We start from the raw sequence: 16683 nt of genomic DNA, 5'->3' as shown, positions 1-16683 counted from the left end.
TTTTTAAAGCAAAATTCTGCATAGCAATTTCAGGTATGTTTAGAAAAATGTATATGTCAGTCATAGACTGAAAAATTAATTATTGGGTTCTCTGCTGAATAATATCTCTTGCACACATTGGTAGGAGGGGAAACTTTCTGAGCTTCAGGATCTGAAAGTTGGGAACATTTTTCTGGATAATTGTACTAACATGTTATTAATATAGTTTCTCTTCGGTATCACAGTGTGCGGAGAGCCTAAAAGCAATTTCTTAGGTTCTTTTGGAGGAAGGAGAGTTGAAGAAATTGAAGGACTTACTTGGTAGATCCTTTTACATCTGATACTTTCAAACAGTAATTTAATACATTTCCTAGGAGATTAGAAATATTCTAGATTACAAGATAATTGAGCAGGCTAGGAACCAGCACTGTAGGAACATGCTGAGCTGATAGGAGAGTGGAAAATGTAGTGGAGCTGAAGGAGGAAATTATTATTCTGGTGTTGTTACTTACGATGTAGAAGGAAAAGAAAGTCTTATCCTTCAAATGTTTCAAAGTGTTTCCTCAGATCCTTGATGCATCATGTAGCAGAAAACAGACCAACTGCCTCTTTGCCTATGGAAAAATGACACTTAACTTTTATTTTTACTTAGATAAAAGCCTATGTCTCCTTCAGTGAAACTGAGCTGATTTATGGTTTGAGGTGTAGAGAAAGGTATTTTGACTCACGGAAATGGTCTCTCTTTTTCCTGTCTTAGTTAACTTTTACTAGGTAGATTTTGGGGTTTAACACTTTCTACCGTGTGTGTGGCCTGTTCCTCCCCCCCACCCTCCCCCTCTCTTTTTTTCAGGAGGTCTGTGGCCAGATGTTTGAAAGCAGTATTATCAGACATTAAAAACCTAGCTGGCAAATTGCATATTCGTGATATAGAAAGCTTTCTTTGTCATTTCTGGTTCTCTGATTTCAGTGCTTGTTTTGCTGTTTTCAAGTATTATTCACAGGGTTTGAATGGTCTATCTTACTATGGTTTCAGGTTTATTTGCCCACTTCTGCTGCCTAGAATTATTCTTTTCTTTTTCACTTGTAAAATATTTCTTTTATTTAAGCTAAAAAGGACTTCTGTGCCCCAAACCTTCTCCAGTTTGTCCAGTTCTATCAACTACTCTAATGAGGAGTATTTCCTCTTTCTGCTAACTTTGTCTTCTCTCTTCAGATTATTACCACTACAGCAGTGCTATATTAGTATAGCAGTTAACTCCATTCTTATTGTAGGAATTAGTCTTAATGACATGTACACTACAAAATGTGATTGTTTTATATGTTGACTGTAACATAAATGAAATAACCTGAGGACAGGAGTTTGTATTTTAGCAGGCTCTTCTTGAGCTTGCTGGTATGAATAATAGCAAAGAATAGTCAAAAAAGATGGGTGTTACTCCTTAGTGTGATTAAAATTGAGGTGGTGGTTGTGGCTATGAAGCACCGCAGGTGGAAAAGGAAACATGAATCTGTTCCATTAATAATATGTGACTGATAGTAAAAGTGTCTTTGAACAAATAAAATAACATCAAGCAAGGGCATCAAACAATGTTGCTTTAATTTCAGGGTTTCTTTTTTTCCTTTCAAATACAGTGGATCCTACTGCTCTGGGATTCATCATTTCTCCATGGTCTCTCCTGTTGCTCCCATCTGGCAGTGTATCATTTACTGATGAAAATGTCTCCCAACAAGACCTGCGAGCATTCACAGCACCAGAGGTTCTGCAGAACCATTCTCTATCATCTCTGTCGGACGTTGAAAAGGTACCTCTTCCTTGGCAGACAGCTGTTGTCTTTTGCTGTTGATCGCTTCACCAAATAGCTTTAAACTGTCCTTTTTGTCTCCCTCTGGTTCTTGATTTCTATGTGTAATTGTTGATTTCTTTTGTGAGAGAGGGAAGGATCCTCCTACTTCGTTTTTTTCCATAAAAGTTGAGTAGTGATTATGGTTGTATGTACTTAAGAAGCGTCTGTGTGCAGGTCCCTGTCACATCTGTGCTACTGACAGCCACACTTGGACAATGGCTGCACAGAATAACTGACCATCAAACTAGTAGTAAGCAACACTTTGCCTTCTTTTTCTAAAAGATTTCAGTGACATCAACAATTTTAATGTTCTACATTTTTTTTTTTTGAAAAATGGATCTGAGAGGTAAGAAAAGGCATTACTCAAGCAGTCCAAGGCTTCAAAAATGGGATATTCCTACACTCATCTCAAAGAAAAAGTTTGGTTTAATTAACATAAATATTCCTCAGTTGTGTGCAAAATTGTTCCCTTCCACCTTCCTTTTTTAACTCTTTCCCAGAGGTAGTTGTTCAGGCACATATGGTTTGTATATGTGATCTCCTCCAGGTCATTGATACACACAGTCAAAATTACTGGCTTCTCAAATGTTTTCTTTTGTTGCAAATAATAACGCTTTCCCTAGTAAACCATTCCCTTGGCCTAGTCAAAGATATTTAGAGGCGGGAGTAAGAAGGAAGCTGAGCTTTATTTCCATGTCCTTGGCTTCTCTGGATTGATAATCCTTAGAGAAGGAAGCTAGCTGCAGCCAGTGTTGTAATCTGGGAACAATTATGATATTTGGCAGTCTTCCTTCAGGAAGAACAGCAACATGCTTTTATTCCAGAGGAGACCAGTATTGGCACTGTTGTTGCATGCACAAGGACTACTAGAACATGTTTTTCTGTGTTGAATATTTTGTTTAGAGATTTTTTTTTTTCTTGAAAACCTTGTATATAGTCAGTTTTATTTAGTACTACATCACTGAATACCTACCAGAAATCACTGTTTCTTCAGTTGCTTGCAAGCTCTTTAGACATGTTCTTGCCCTGCGGAATAGTAAGAATTAATGGTGTAATAAAATATGCATATAATTTTATCTATGATAAAACTATAAGCAATTAGCAACCTAGGTTGAAAGTTTTAACAGAGAAGTAAAAATAACACTGACATAAATGCAAATTTGGGATCAGTTATGTAGGATGCAGCTGCCAAGCTGTGTAGTCATACTGTTGGAATTGTTTATCTCCTTTTGAGAGAGATAACACTGTTGAAGACCATAATGTTACCTCTAGTTCAAACTCTGAAATAAATATAAAAAACAGGCCTTTAAAAACGCCAGAAACAAGTTTTGAAATTACATGTTTGTGACCTTCATCAGAGCTGATTGCATTCTTTGTTCTGTGCCAGTATTCATTCACTATGTTACTTTTTTCTTTTTGAAATAAGTAGAGAATGGTTACTATCAAAACCCATGCCATGATGCTTCTTAATCTTAAGGAAGGAAATACTCTGAGGGTCCACTGTGGCCTGTAAACTCCAGAACAGAGCATATCAATAGGCAATGACCAAATACTGGCATTCTGCACATGAGCACTGCTGACTAATCCTCTCCAATTAAGACTGAGTGAATTTATTTCATGATGTCAGTATAACCTTGCTTGCTGGAAGGTGATGACAAAATTGGGACTCTAGGCTGCAGCAACTGTGTTGCTGTTTTCATTGAGAAACAATTGGATGTGGAAATAGAGAAGCTTTGGCTTTACATAAGCAAATTACTCATACAGTCGCATATAAACTAAATAAAACTCTTTAGCTTGTGGTATTCAGCTTTAGAATTAGGTTGAAGCTTCAGGCTTTGGGCTTGAGATGAAATAACCTGTTTTGTGTTAGAACTCTACTTGATTTCTGCCTGTGTTTTGCACACGCTGAGGGGGAAAAACTAACTGTTCTCATAGCCTGAGATGGTACAATAACATTTGAAGGAAACTTGCAGCTACCATTCTTGTTCTCAGTTTAAATCCCTGTGGATAAATCAGACAGCTGTTCTCCCAGTGTGGTAGTTACATCTGGGTGCAGTGAAGGACAGCCATAAACTGAAGATGGGATCTGTGAGTCCCTCAACCCGCACTTGCTCATGTGAGAGCCTCCAGCTGAATTCTTAGAAATGTACCATTGTGCACAAAGAATTGAAGTATTTCATGATGGCAATGGTATATACCACTGTATGTTAAAATAATCTTTGATAATTCATCAGGGGAAAAAAAAAAAATGACCACAGTATCTGTAATACTGGTCTATAATCCCCTGGCTGGGAACTACACAGTGTAGTACATACGTGCAAAATGTTTCAAATGTATCAGTCCTCTTTGGTTTATTTGCTTACTTGCTTATATGGAAGAAGAAAGCTACCTGAAACATAGGTTTGTACAAAAACTTTTGTCCTATTATGGCTTTATTAGTTTAAGTTAGTAGGGCTGATAAATAACTTGTATGTGCCTCCTTCTTTTTTGACTTTCCCTTTACACATGCGTATTAAACTGTGTGTGTTGGTTGGTACACTGTTTTTTATCTTGCTATGTTGACTTCATGTATCTTAGATCTTGCTTTGCACATGGTGACTGTGGTAACTTAACATATTAAAAGTTTGGGATTTTTTTTTTGTTTGTTTTGTTTCTTTGGTTTTGTTTTGTGGGTTTTTTTGTTTTTTTTTTTTCTGTTTTTTTGTTTTTTTTTTTCTGTTACAACTTGCTGTAGTTCACTGAATTAATTTACTGGAAACCTTAGGTGCTTTTCTTTTTGTTGTTCTTCTCAAACTGGACCATGTCCGAAAGCTGCTGAAGGCAAAAAACCATCTTGTTTATAAGGCCTTGTAACAGACAGTAATAGGGTTGCCTTTGTTGAGTTGTGACTTTACTTGCTAGCACAAAGTAACAGTGTATTCAAGGATAAATATTAGAAAAACTGATAGTCAGTGTATACCCTTTTGATTCTAACACACAGAATTTGAATACAACATAAGTCTGAGGTAACTGCAAGATCATTGGAAATAGAGTAAGCAAACTGTTCAAAATTATAATTAAAGATTAGTTTGGGAAATGAATTTGATGTTGATTTATATATTGTGGAAAACATTAGAAGCATAGTTAGAAGTTACAAAAATGAACTAGAATTTTTGAATAAATGCATTCATATTTGAGAGATGCATGTTATGTGCCTCTGAATCAAAGGTTAGCTCGTCTGGAGAGAGAGAAGGGTATTTTAAATATGAATGTTTATTACGTAGTCTTGTAGAAAAACACTTATGAGTTACCGATTATTTGAAATTAGCAAAATTCTTGGGTTTTTACACCAGTTTTTCTGGAGATGGTTTTTGCCTAGTTTCCTGCTGGAATTCTCTCTTATGCAAGGAGCTTGACGTAAGACTGCACAAACCTTAAGCACTGATTGTTGTGGGATTCCTTTTTTTTTTCTCCCCCCTCCTGACTATCTGATACAACCTAGGGCTGTCAAACTATAATAAGCAGTTTAACAGTTCCCCTTATGAATTTCTAACATTGGCCAAGCATCAATATGACTATTTATCTGATTTTTGACATTAAAGTGTATGAAGTAGGAGAGAGTTGCAATATATGTCTGCAGGCATCACATTAAAATCCAGAAATTAGTTTAACTGATATGTAGTGGATACATTTTTGTTTTCTATGTAGTAGTGGCTTGCAAGTAACTTTGAAATGCAGTACTTGGAAAACCTCCTTAAGTTAATATAAAGCTTGACATGGCGTACTGCATCACAAACTGGTTCACTTTACTTTTATTTTGAAAGCTCTTTTCAAGATAGATTAGTAGGGTAGCATGATTTAGTATAGAGGTCTGATTGATGGTTGTACAATAATATTTTTGTTGAGGGTGATGTACTTCTTGGGTTTGGAAATATCTTCCATTATGTTGAAGCTTAGAATCATAGAGTGATAGAATACTCTGAGTTAGAAGGAACCTGTGAAGTTCAAGTCCAATTCCAGACTCCATAGATGACGATGCAAAAATTAAATCATATATCTAAGAGCATTGTCCAAATGCTTCATGAACACTGACAGACTTAGGACTGTGACCACTTCTGTGATTGGAATTAGCAGTTTTGATAATACACCTTTTAAGTGCTGTTGTTGCATTTTTGGGGGGCAGGAAGAGTTGGGGGGGGAGCTTTTTGTTAATTTTTGTGTGCTTGGGTTTTTTTGTTTTGTTTTCTGAAAAGGTTTTTTTTTCATGCATTATTACCCTGAAAATATATTCACCTTTTTCTGTATAGTTGTGGTGTATCTAGATATGTAAGGAAGACTTTCTAGTATTTCGGTTGAAAGGGTAATAAACTAGATACAGAACAATTTTCTCAATATTTGAAAGATAATGTTTCTGGTTGAATGGGGCAGTGGTATTAACAGAACCCTTGATGCTTGTCTGTCAGTTCTGTCCTGTTCTCTTCTTTGCATGAAACAGAAAGACCTTACTTTGGCCAGTGCTTTCTTTCTGGGAGGGGAAGCTGATGGATGAGCTCTTGTTAAATGCACAGTGCTGGCTACATATTTTCATCTAGCATAAAGTTGTGTTTTATCTGCACCTCTGCACAACGCTGCTTCAGTCCTGCCAGAAAGTGCCACTGGCAACACCTCATTTTCCCTTCTGAGCAGAATTGCGAAGAAATTCTCCATGGTTCTGCTCCAGTTTCATCACAAAGAAAAATTCCTTCTGTATTTTTCTCTACCTGAATATCCTTCTTGCACAACTATGTCTGAAGGCACTCCAGCTGATCCCTCCATCTTCAGTGTTTGTCAGTTAGCTGGACTGAACCATATCAGTGAGTAACCGTGTGTCAGCAGTATCAGTATATCACTGCCTCATACTGATGCTTTCTGTCCTGCACTGACTCATACGCTGTACTAGACAGAGACCATCCCACAAGATTTAAGTGACAGAAGTTTAGGATTGGAGTGCTTCTCTGAGTATGTTGAATTCCAATTTTATATGAATAAAGCATACTGAATTTGTGAGAACAATTTTAATAACATGTAGCTTTTAAGCGTATTTAGTAGTTCCTTACTCTGTTACAAAGCTGTGTATTGTTCTTCTGAATAGATAAAAAGGAAACTTTTTTCTGTTTTACAATAGAAATGTAAAAGTACATCATACCTGTGTTTTGGGGTTAATTCCTGGCACAATGCAGTAATGGTATAATGTTTTTCAAGCAAGCTGATCTAAAAAGAAAAACATTTATGCATCATCCTTTTTCTGAGTCTTTTAGGATAAATTCTGTTGCCTTGAGTGGGCTAAGCGACTCCTCAGCTCAGAGATTAATTCTCTTGTACAACCTTAAGTTAGTTCTAGATGTGTGATTTTGAATAACACTATGTATTTAGTGTGGGAAGAAGAAAATTATTTTTTGTAATTTCATAGCTTCTGTTAAGTCTGTCTGTTGTGGTTTGAGCTCAGAGGGCAGCTGAGCAGCACACAGCTGCTCACTCACCCTTCCACCCCCCATGCCTCCCCTCCCCCCCCCCCAAGTGCTGAGAAGGAGAAAATATACACACACTCAGGATTTAAGATAAGGACAGGGAGGGATAAATCACTTATTATGGTCACAGGCAAAAGACAGGTTCATTAGGGGAAGAGGAAAAAAGAACATAAATTTATTACAGCCACTAGCAACAACAACACTTAACAGACAGAGTAGGACAGTGAGAAGCATTACCACATCTTGAAAATACCTCCCCCCTACCCCTTCCTTCTTCTGGGGCTCAGCTCTGCTCCCGATATCTCTACCTCCTCCCCCAGCGGCGCAGGGGCAGGGAATGGGCGGGTGCAGTCAGTGCTGCTGCTTCTTTCATCTTCTGGGGGGAACTTCTGGAACTTCCCCCTGCTCCAGCATGGTTCCCCTGTCACAGGAGACAGTCTTCCACAAACTTTCTCCAACTTGTGTCCTTCCCACAGGCTGCAGTGTCTCACGAGCTGCTTCTGCATGAGACACCCCCACATGTTGCAGTCCTCCCAGCACTGAACTACAACAGCGGGGGCTGCTTCTTCCCACAGAGTCCCAGCCTCCTTCAGACACAGCCACCTTAATTTGTCTGTGTGGGGCCCCCCACTGGCTGTATATCAGTGTCTGCTCCACCGCAGATCTCCATGGGTGGCAGGGGGGGCCGCCCTGCCGTCTCACCACAGGATACAGGGGGGTCTCTGCTTCGGCACACCTCCCCTGCTTTCTTCCTCCTTTCCTCCACTGACTTTGATGTTCATGCAAATGTCACAACTCCTCCTCGTAAGTCCAACCTCTCCTCCCATGTCGCCTTTTAAATACGTTATTGGAGAGGCATGGCTGACTGGCTCAGCCTTGGCCAGGGGTGGGACTGACTGGGAGCTGGGGGAGCTTCAGGAAGTTTCTCACAGGGGCCACTGCTGTAGCCCCTTCCCCTGCTACCAAAAACCCCACTACCCACTCAAGCCCAGGACACCATCCATTATCTTTGTACACTCAATTTACAGCTATGTTTTTAAAATCTGTATATGAAATACCTGAGTCTGGACAGATCTTGTCAATATATATACCTAGGACTTAAGATGTTTTGCTTTTAGTTAGTGAAGAGGCTGACTTAAGCAAATTGCTTTTAATTTATCACTGTCCCTGTAATTTTTTGTTCATTGCCTGTACAATTGTTTGAAAAACTTGTTGCTTTAAGTAGCACAAATATTACTAATAACTTGGTAGAAAGAGCCATCACTAGTGTATGTTAGTTATACAGTCCAGAAAAACTACTCTTTTTTTCTGTGCTTACTTACATGGGTTTTTTTTCCACAGTTGCCTACAGGGGAGTATGTTTGTGCTCTTAATTTTGTGTTTAAAGGTTTTATTCGCTGTCCTAACAGGCTTAATATGTTAAAGATACATTATTTTAATTAATATTGATAGTAATCGTTAATTATATGTGTAATGATTAATGTATTTGTATCTTAAAATACCAATAATAGATTAAGGTGACTCCTTTAGATATTGATACTCTTACATTCATTCCTTTTTTTTCCCCTTTGATCCTAGTCTTGGGGATCTCTTGACAGTAGGAGCCCACTGTTTGTGTTCTGCTAAACTCTGCCTTGCCTTCAGAGTAGAGTTTTAAGGACCCTTGGACAAAACCATGCAGTCTGTGCCCGACACCAGGCTGACCACGTGGATTATGTGTGCTTCTGGCTTCAATGTGAGATGAAATCTTAAAATTGAACAGAGAACACAGAGGCACTGGTTAGATGGAGTACGTTTCAGAGCAGTAGAATTTGCTTCTCTGGCTCTTATGTCAAAGGAGAAGAACAATTTGAAAAACAAATGAGCTTAAATACCAGGAATACATATAGGCAAAATGATGTTAAGTTAGTTGTTCTACTTTAAAGTTCTGCTTTGTGTTTCCAGTCCTGTTCAATGAGTTGACAAATATCTTGTGTCTTATGACAGGTCCATATTTATTCTCTCGGTATGTCACTCTTTTGGGGAGCTGACCATGAAGTTCCTCAAAGTCAGGTAAGTTTAGTTTTGGTTTTGCTTCATATTGAAACTTCAGACTTGATAGTTTGACTGAATCTGCATTTGAATTAACATGGCAGGGTGTCATAATGAGGCACTGAAGAGTAAGATTTCTTTCCTGTATTTGGAGCTTTTTCCTGTGGAGTGTTGTCTTGCAGAAAGTAGGTGCTGATACTACACTTCTGTTAGTTTCCATTAAGCTGTATCTGGGCTAGTCTATCCTGTAGTGTCACAGGCTGAAAGACAACAGTTTAAGCTGCTGACAAAGGAGAAAATTATTTGATTTGGGCTTATATAAAAACAAATATTTAAATAACATCATTGCTTTACTCATAATAAAGCAACTTGTTCTCTCTGCTGCTGTAACTTCTGTGGATCTGGACTTGGCACATACAGATACTTACATTACACAATGGCCAAGAAAGGGTATGAATTGTTTGCAACAGGGAGTAGACTCTTGCTATTGACTTGTCAGTCAGTGCAGACACAGTTGCAGACTGCTTAGAGCTCAGTGTTATTGCTCAATGTGGTTATTTTACACACCCAGCAGAACTCCTAGACTGTCTTTCCAAAACTGACTGAAGATGATGTGATTCATCATCTCCTTCCCCACCCCAATTAAACTTTTAGAAGTCAGTATCTAAAAGAGTGAAAATAAGAGGAAATGCATTAAAAAAAAAAAGCATTTCATGATGGACTTGCAGTTGCAGGATTTGGCAGAGCATTGTACAACTCAAGGAGATAAGCTATTTGTTTCATATTGGAGTTCAGTCCTACTAGTTGGTGTTATGTGTAAGGGTAAGGAAGGAAATTCTGAAAGGCTCTTCGGCCATTTAAGCCTTCAGTTTCTAATATGTTCTTTAACAGAGTGGTAGTTGAGTTCTCAGTTGTATTGATTTGGAAGTAGCTGCCTGAATGCAAAAGTCAGAAAATTTGAACCTTTAGTTTTAGGGATACTTATCTGTAATGACTGCTGTGCCTGCCCCCAAAACCCCAGTATTTTCTTAGGCAGCTATCTGCTTTCTTTGTTCTCCTGTCTTGTAGGAGTTGAAGGGAACAGTATTCAGCAGTAATGGGAGAATGACTTGAGGTAGGTGTTGAGCAAAAAGTAGGCATGAATTTTAGACCCCTTTTTGTTTCTTCCTTTGGTATTAGAATGTAGCAACAGTTTCACACTAATACAGTAGGAAAGAGTGCTCTACATTTTGATTTAACAATATTGTTCCAAAGACACTGTGGTGAGGTATGAGTGGAAAGAAAGGGGAAGCAGAAGCCTAGAATTTACCTTTAGGATGTTCTCATGTGATGCCTCTGCCCTGTGAAGTTAGTGGAGGCAAAAGGACAGTCTGTGTATAGCATCATTTTTAAGTGTTAATTTGCATGTGCAGGAGATTTTCCAATTTTTCAGGCTGTTGGTTTTTTTTTTGTTTGTTTGTTTTTTAATTTCCATATTTGTCTGCCTATGTTGGTTAATGAGCTGCTTCTCTGTTGGGAGTGTAGTTGAATGCAAGAGTGATTTTTACAATTAGAAGTGCTAAACAGGAAGATGGGAAAAGTCTGTTATTTAAATCAGGGTGGTTCAGAATACATTTTTTTTTTATGGTACACTTTAAGAATACTAATACAGGGAAAATTGTAAGACTGTAATGGTTTGAAGTGCTCTGTGACACAAAAAGCACAGCAATGCTTGCTTCATGGGCAACCACCTGCTCTGGGGGAGTTGCTCATCAGAAAGCTTAAGTCCCAAGTGCCTGTGGTATCCAAGAACAAGTGTTGCCACAGACTACTGCATACCCTGAAGAGTGGTATTCCACACACAGTTCACTGGATTAACTTAATGGGTAGGGGAGAATTAAATCTGAATTGTTCCTATGGGTGTTGTCCTGCAACTGTGAAGCTCTGCTTACTTAAAACCAGTGGCTTTGCTGTTTTATTCCTTACCTTTTTGTTGATGCTGTTTGATAATGTCACTGGACTTCGGGAATGCTAACGCAGCTGCTGCAAAACATTGGTGAGGTGATGAACTGTAGAAAATGAGCAGATAGAGGGTTACAAAATGATTGTAATGAGGATTGAATTGGGACCAACAGAATGTTCAAAAACAACAAAAAAAAATTTCCTCTGAAACTTTTCACTAGTCATTAAGCCCTGAGACAGGAAAGCGTTGGGGTCTTGACCTTACAGATCAGACAGCTTGTATAGACCAGATTGTTGTACTGTAGGAAGCAAATCTAGATGCTGAATGCCTATCCCCTGATCTACAGCTGCTATTTTTTCACCACCTAGATGGTGACTTTCAAATTGACACTCTGGTAACGTAGGCAGTTAAGTGTTGTGAATAGTTATCTTACTGTGTTGAATGTCGTCTTTTTCTGCGTGTACCACAAGTCACTATTAAAACTGATCCACCTATCCTTCCTTTTTTTGTTTGTCACTAGCCTATCAAACTTGGAGATCATCTCAACAGCATACTCCTCGGCATGTGTGAAGATGTCATTTATGCCCGTGTGTCTGTACGAACTGTTCTGGATGCTTGCAGTGCCCACATAAGGAACAGTAACTGTGCCCCTTCTTTTTCATATGTGAAACAGTTGGTCAGACTGGTTCTAGGAAGCCTGTCGGGGGTAAGTGTGGAATAAGAGATAAGTAGGAAGAGAGCAAAAGTGCTAATTCAGAATCACTCAGTCATTCTTCCTCTTGCTTTACTATGTTGCAAGTTTGATAAGGTGACTTGTTGAAAGGAGAGAACTGCTCTCCTGTGTAACAGTTTGTGCACTTGACAATTCCTCCTGGGATATGCATTCACAGCTGCTGTTTCTGAGGAAGATCATTTTGTGAACTATTTGACTTCATTGAAAGGAAAGTAGGGAAAAACAGGAGAGGAAAAATACCTATGAACTTTGGGGGAAGCCTTAGAGTTATGCTACTTGAAATGCGTCAAAAATAATTGCTGTGAATTTTGTTTTTTAAAGTTATGCTTGACTTTTGGAGAGTTGCTTATTAACGGGAAAGGGACATTTTAGGCAGTGTGCCAATTGTCTTGCACTTCTGCTCAGCTCTTGGTTATGATAATTGTGGAGCGTGTTATTGTCTAATGATGACAAATGTGTTAAACTGTTTTCAGAAGTGAAAGAAACTACATGAACTCATCTTGGAAAGTTACTATTCCTGACAGGCAACTTCTGCCTTCATGTAAACCATTACAACATAACTTCAGAATAGTAAAATAATTTCAAGGCTCGAAGTAGAAAGGAAGGCCATAAATTGTCAATATTGTTAGATTGTTCTCTGGTCAATACTTGCTTTCCTTGTGTTCTGTTTATAATCATAACAAATGTCAAGCGGTTTATTATTGCTGGAATGATATCCCATGATGGTCCTGAATTTTTTCGGGTTTTATATCATTGATATTCTTTCTTTGTTTTGTCTTTTTTTAATCTCATAGGGGTTATGCCAATGTAAAATTTGGTGTCTGAAGAGACAACACTGTAATTGCAAGAAAAATGTTTTACTTGACAGTGCTTCCTTTTCTAAAAAAAATTTGTTCTGATCTAATTGTTAGATAGTTTCTTCATAAATCTGATTTGGAAATGCTTGCATGAGGTGAGAGGTCCCTGCATTTCTTATGACAGGCCTCCAGAAATAGTGCTGAGCCTGAACTCCACAAGACATTGTCTAGTCTGTGAGGGTATGTCTGTCAGTCCGGTATTCCTTGCTGTAATATCTGAAGTCTTGTGTAGATGCCAAGTGGAGCTAGTCTGTGATTCAATGAAATAAAGGCCTACAAGGCCTTAATCAGTGAAGCTATAAAGATCCAAACCTTCAATTGGGCCACAAGCTATAGAAACAGCCATTGTGGAGACTGAGTCATTAGTCTTCAAGTTCTTAATGGCCCTTTCTGCTTAGCAAATTTTCTGCTTTTCCTCATCTTGTCCTTGTCAGCAGGCTTTCAGAGGGAGTCTGAGGTTAATGTGACAGACTAATCTAGACTGGCCTGCCAAAGACAGCAGTAATGGTCCCAAATGCACGTACTGAAACCCAGTGGAGAGCTTAATCCAGCAAGTGTGTTCCTGTCTCCTATACCAAGTCGATAATGAAGGAGTGGGATTACTGGCAGTTATCCAGCGCTGCAGTTTTGCTATTCTTCCAGTAACCTGTTTAACTTAATTCATAACATGTCTCTGCATTGGCTTTGCAAGAAGACAAAAACAAAATAGCAGAATAGAGCTAAGTATAGACAGGACAATGATGACATAGCTCTGCTGCTGTGCTTTCATGCATTTTAGCTAATCATCCCTGCTGTTTGTAATGGTTAGTGCTCTGTATGTGTGCTGGAATTTTTAAGTTAATACGAAAAGCATATAAAATTGTTTTTTCAGAACCATACTATGACTTGCTATTGCAAGGTCAGCATACCTCCAGTCTTGATTTGCCTTATGAAAGTCTAGAGAGGTCTTAGCTCTATAACTGATCATTTGGTGGTCTATGAAGCGTATCTGAGAGGACCTGTTTGAATGTTTTCACTTTCCGTGTTAACATGATTTGTAAAGGGTAATATGGCACACGACTGATTCAATCTGTTTAGTGTTAATTGAATTGCATTGTAACTGTGATGGGTAGAAGGCTGCTTGGTTTCTCCTTCCCAACTAAGCCACTGTCCAAGTTATGCCAATTCCCACCATATCAAAAGATCACACTAAAGATTCTTTGTTGTAGCTGCTGTCTGAGTGGTTGTACATGTGAAATAATTTTTTTAGGGAGCTAGTGATTACAAAGAAAAAAATTCAGAAGGCTAATAGTACTTAAGCCTGGCACACGAAAGGAATGTGCCTGAGGGGCTGAAGAAGAGACGTCTCACACATGCATGAGATTTTACATGTGTAATAAGTTGTGTTGAGGTATCAGCCTAAAACTACCTGGTACAAGATGGTTCTTCCTGTTACACAGAAAACTCATTATGCCAGTCACAAGTTCCAGTCATTGCACAACCATGGAACGTGGTTTTCAAGTGTTAGTGTCTCTTCAGTTTGCTGTAGGGGTGGAATATATTTCAGTTACACACTTGTGAACTTAATTTACACTTAGTGGAAGAAAGTAGACTAAATGTGTAGTAAAAATAATGCACGGATGGTTTAGATATGGATAATTCTAGGGGATGTTCTCACTGACAAGCCTGTTTTTTATGAAAAAAAATTTGAACTTCCACTCTGAACATGAAGTTAACTGTTTGGCACTGACTTACATTATGCATTTACATAACGGACATTTGTGTCATACTAATGTGCACTCTTCCAATATTTGACTTTGCATTACTGCCTGTTTTGCAGGTAGATCAACTTTCTTGCAATGGAGATAGAAAATTGCAGCCAGACAGGAGCCAGGCTATTCGGGAGAGGCTGAGGGGGAAGGGACTTCCCACAGGTAAGTGTTTCATTGCAGTTAGGGTTCTGGTAATAGATACAGCCCTGTGGAAGGCCCAAGGTAGATTTTTGCAGCCAAAGAAATTGAATAGTGGAGGACTTGCTGACATTCACAGAACTCTGATGGTTCAGTGCCTGGTGAAGTGTTGGTGATGGAGACATGAGAATAATTGTTTCAAGAAGACGGGTTTTAAACCTGTAGGAACAGGTTTTAAAGATTCACAACCAAAATTTTTGTTTTTGAAGAAAAGGAATCTTCAGCTGAAGGTAGATCAGCTAGATGACCAGGAAGCAGCTTTCCTTAGTTCCCTCTTTCCTGTGGACTCTGCTTTCTCTTCATAGCTCTAGTTGCACATAGGCAACTTCTCTTCTTCGCAGGCAGCCCTGAACTCTCTTCTCTGCACACAGGGCATTCTTCTGCCTTCTCTTTTTTTTTTTTTTTTTTTTTTTTTTTTTTTTTTTTCCTGAGGAGAGGTATTGTATGTTCTGTCACAGTTCTGCTGTTTTGACAGTGTGAGGTAGACATGGAGGCTAGCTAGGGTTGTACTGTTGCTTCAGGGAAGAAAGGAAAGAGGAAACTGGGGGGACAGGTTGGAAACAGACTGTTTTAGGGCCAGACTGTTGCTGTTGCCACTGTGGAGGAAAAGAGATAAAGGGATGCAGGTTGACAGCTGATGCTGCCCATGACTTCATTAGATGTCCTTGTTTAAGCTCAGTGGTAGCATCAACTCTGTGCTAGGCTTCTCAGACAAGAGAATGTATTCTTCTGAAAGCCTTGTATTTTTCTGGAAGAACTGTGTGGCTGGGTAGGAGCATTTTATAAGGCATCAGCTTGGAACCACTCTAAGTTGTTGTGATGCAGGCAGTGAGATGTGGTAATCAAGTGAGACCATTCTTGCCTTAAGTGTTCATCTGTAAATAGAGTATCTCAGTTCCAGAATGCAACATCACTCACAAATATTCAATACCATAAGTGTTAGCAACACAGGCTTATCATCTGCCTCTCCTTATCCTTCTACCTATTTACCACCAGTCACTTGGAACAAAGTTATGTTGCTGATGTGGTTGAGTAGCTCCTCTGTTTTTTACTTTGTCTCAGGCAACAGTACAGTGAATTGCAGGAACCTAAATAATCCATGGAGTTGTCAGTGGCAATAGAAACTGCGAAAGTTAGACACAAGTCTGGCAAAGCATTGATGGTCTTCCTTTATTGATTCTTTTGAAATGAGTCCTAGATTAGGCTACTTTTTGATGTAAAAACCTTATGTCAGTGGTTGCCAGCCCTTCCAGTACAACACTGTGTTTAGGAATAGTTTCTGGTACAGGCTGTCTCTTCGTTTTCTGGCACAAATACACTGTTCTGACTGCTTTCTCAGGGGCTTTGTTTTCTTACTAGCTTTTTTTTTTTTCCATCTGCTTTTCCATAATATTTCTGTATCAATAGGAAGGTCTGTAGGAATACAGTTGACTGGATTTGTAAACCATGTAATGCCTTTTTTTCTGAACTTATTAAGCTCTTTCTTAAAATTAATTCTTTCCCTGGTTCCCACCAATTTTATAACAGTTCTGATTGTTAAATTACTATTCTGATTGTTAAACTGTTAGTTTATTCTTTAAAGCTATTCTTCCCAATTTCCAGTGTTGTCATATTCAGTTTCTTTATACAACTTTGTTCTTTTGCCAGTACTAAGCTATTCTATATTCTCACATTTCTTTTTTTTTTTTTTAATTTTTGTCTTTTAGAAGTTTATTTGAGCACTCTACCATTCAGCTACTACCTCAAGCTTTGTCGTTTCCATGGCCTCTTTCTATCATCTATTCTGCTTTTTATTCTATGAGCATCATAAACTGTAATAACGGTCAGAATATTTGTTAAATTTTGGAGACATAGCAAGGTTG

General features: G+C 38.6%; 1 protein-coding gene across 9 annotated transcripts in view; it reads left to right on the top strand.

The window, feature by feature from the left end:
* PTPN13 (protein tyrosine phosphatase non-receptor type 13) overlaps positions 1–16683 on the top strand; it is a 125761-nt gene that overhangs the window by 34177 nt on the left and 74901 nt on the right. For all 9 annotated transcript variants that reach the window (XM_042796694.1, XM_042796692.1, XM_042796693.1 and 6 more), the window contains 4 exons: positions 1612–1781; positions 9296–9361; positions 11803–11988; positions 14692–14785. In XM_042796694.1, coding sequence (XP_042652628.1) covers positions 1612–1781; positions 9296–9361; positions 11803–11988; positions 14692–14785 — 516 coding nt within the window. The remainder of the gene's footprint in view (positions 1–1611; positions 1782–9295; positions 9362–11802; positions 11989–14691; positions 14786–16683) is intronic.

The sequence above is a fragment of the Tyto alba genome, unplaced genomic scaffold (assembly GCF_018691265.1).
Source record: "Tyto alba isolate M040663 unplaced genomic scaffold, T.alba_DEE_v4.0 Super-Scaffold_23, whole genome shotgun sequence".
Lineage (NCBI taxonomy): Eukaryota > Metazoa > Chordata > Aves > Strigiformes > Tytonidae > Tyto > Tyto alba.
Note: the sequence above shows the minus strand (reverse complement) of the source record. Positions and strands in the feature narration are given on the sequence as shown.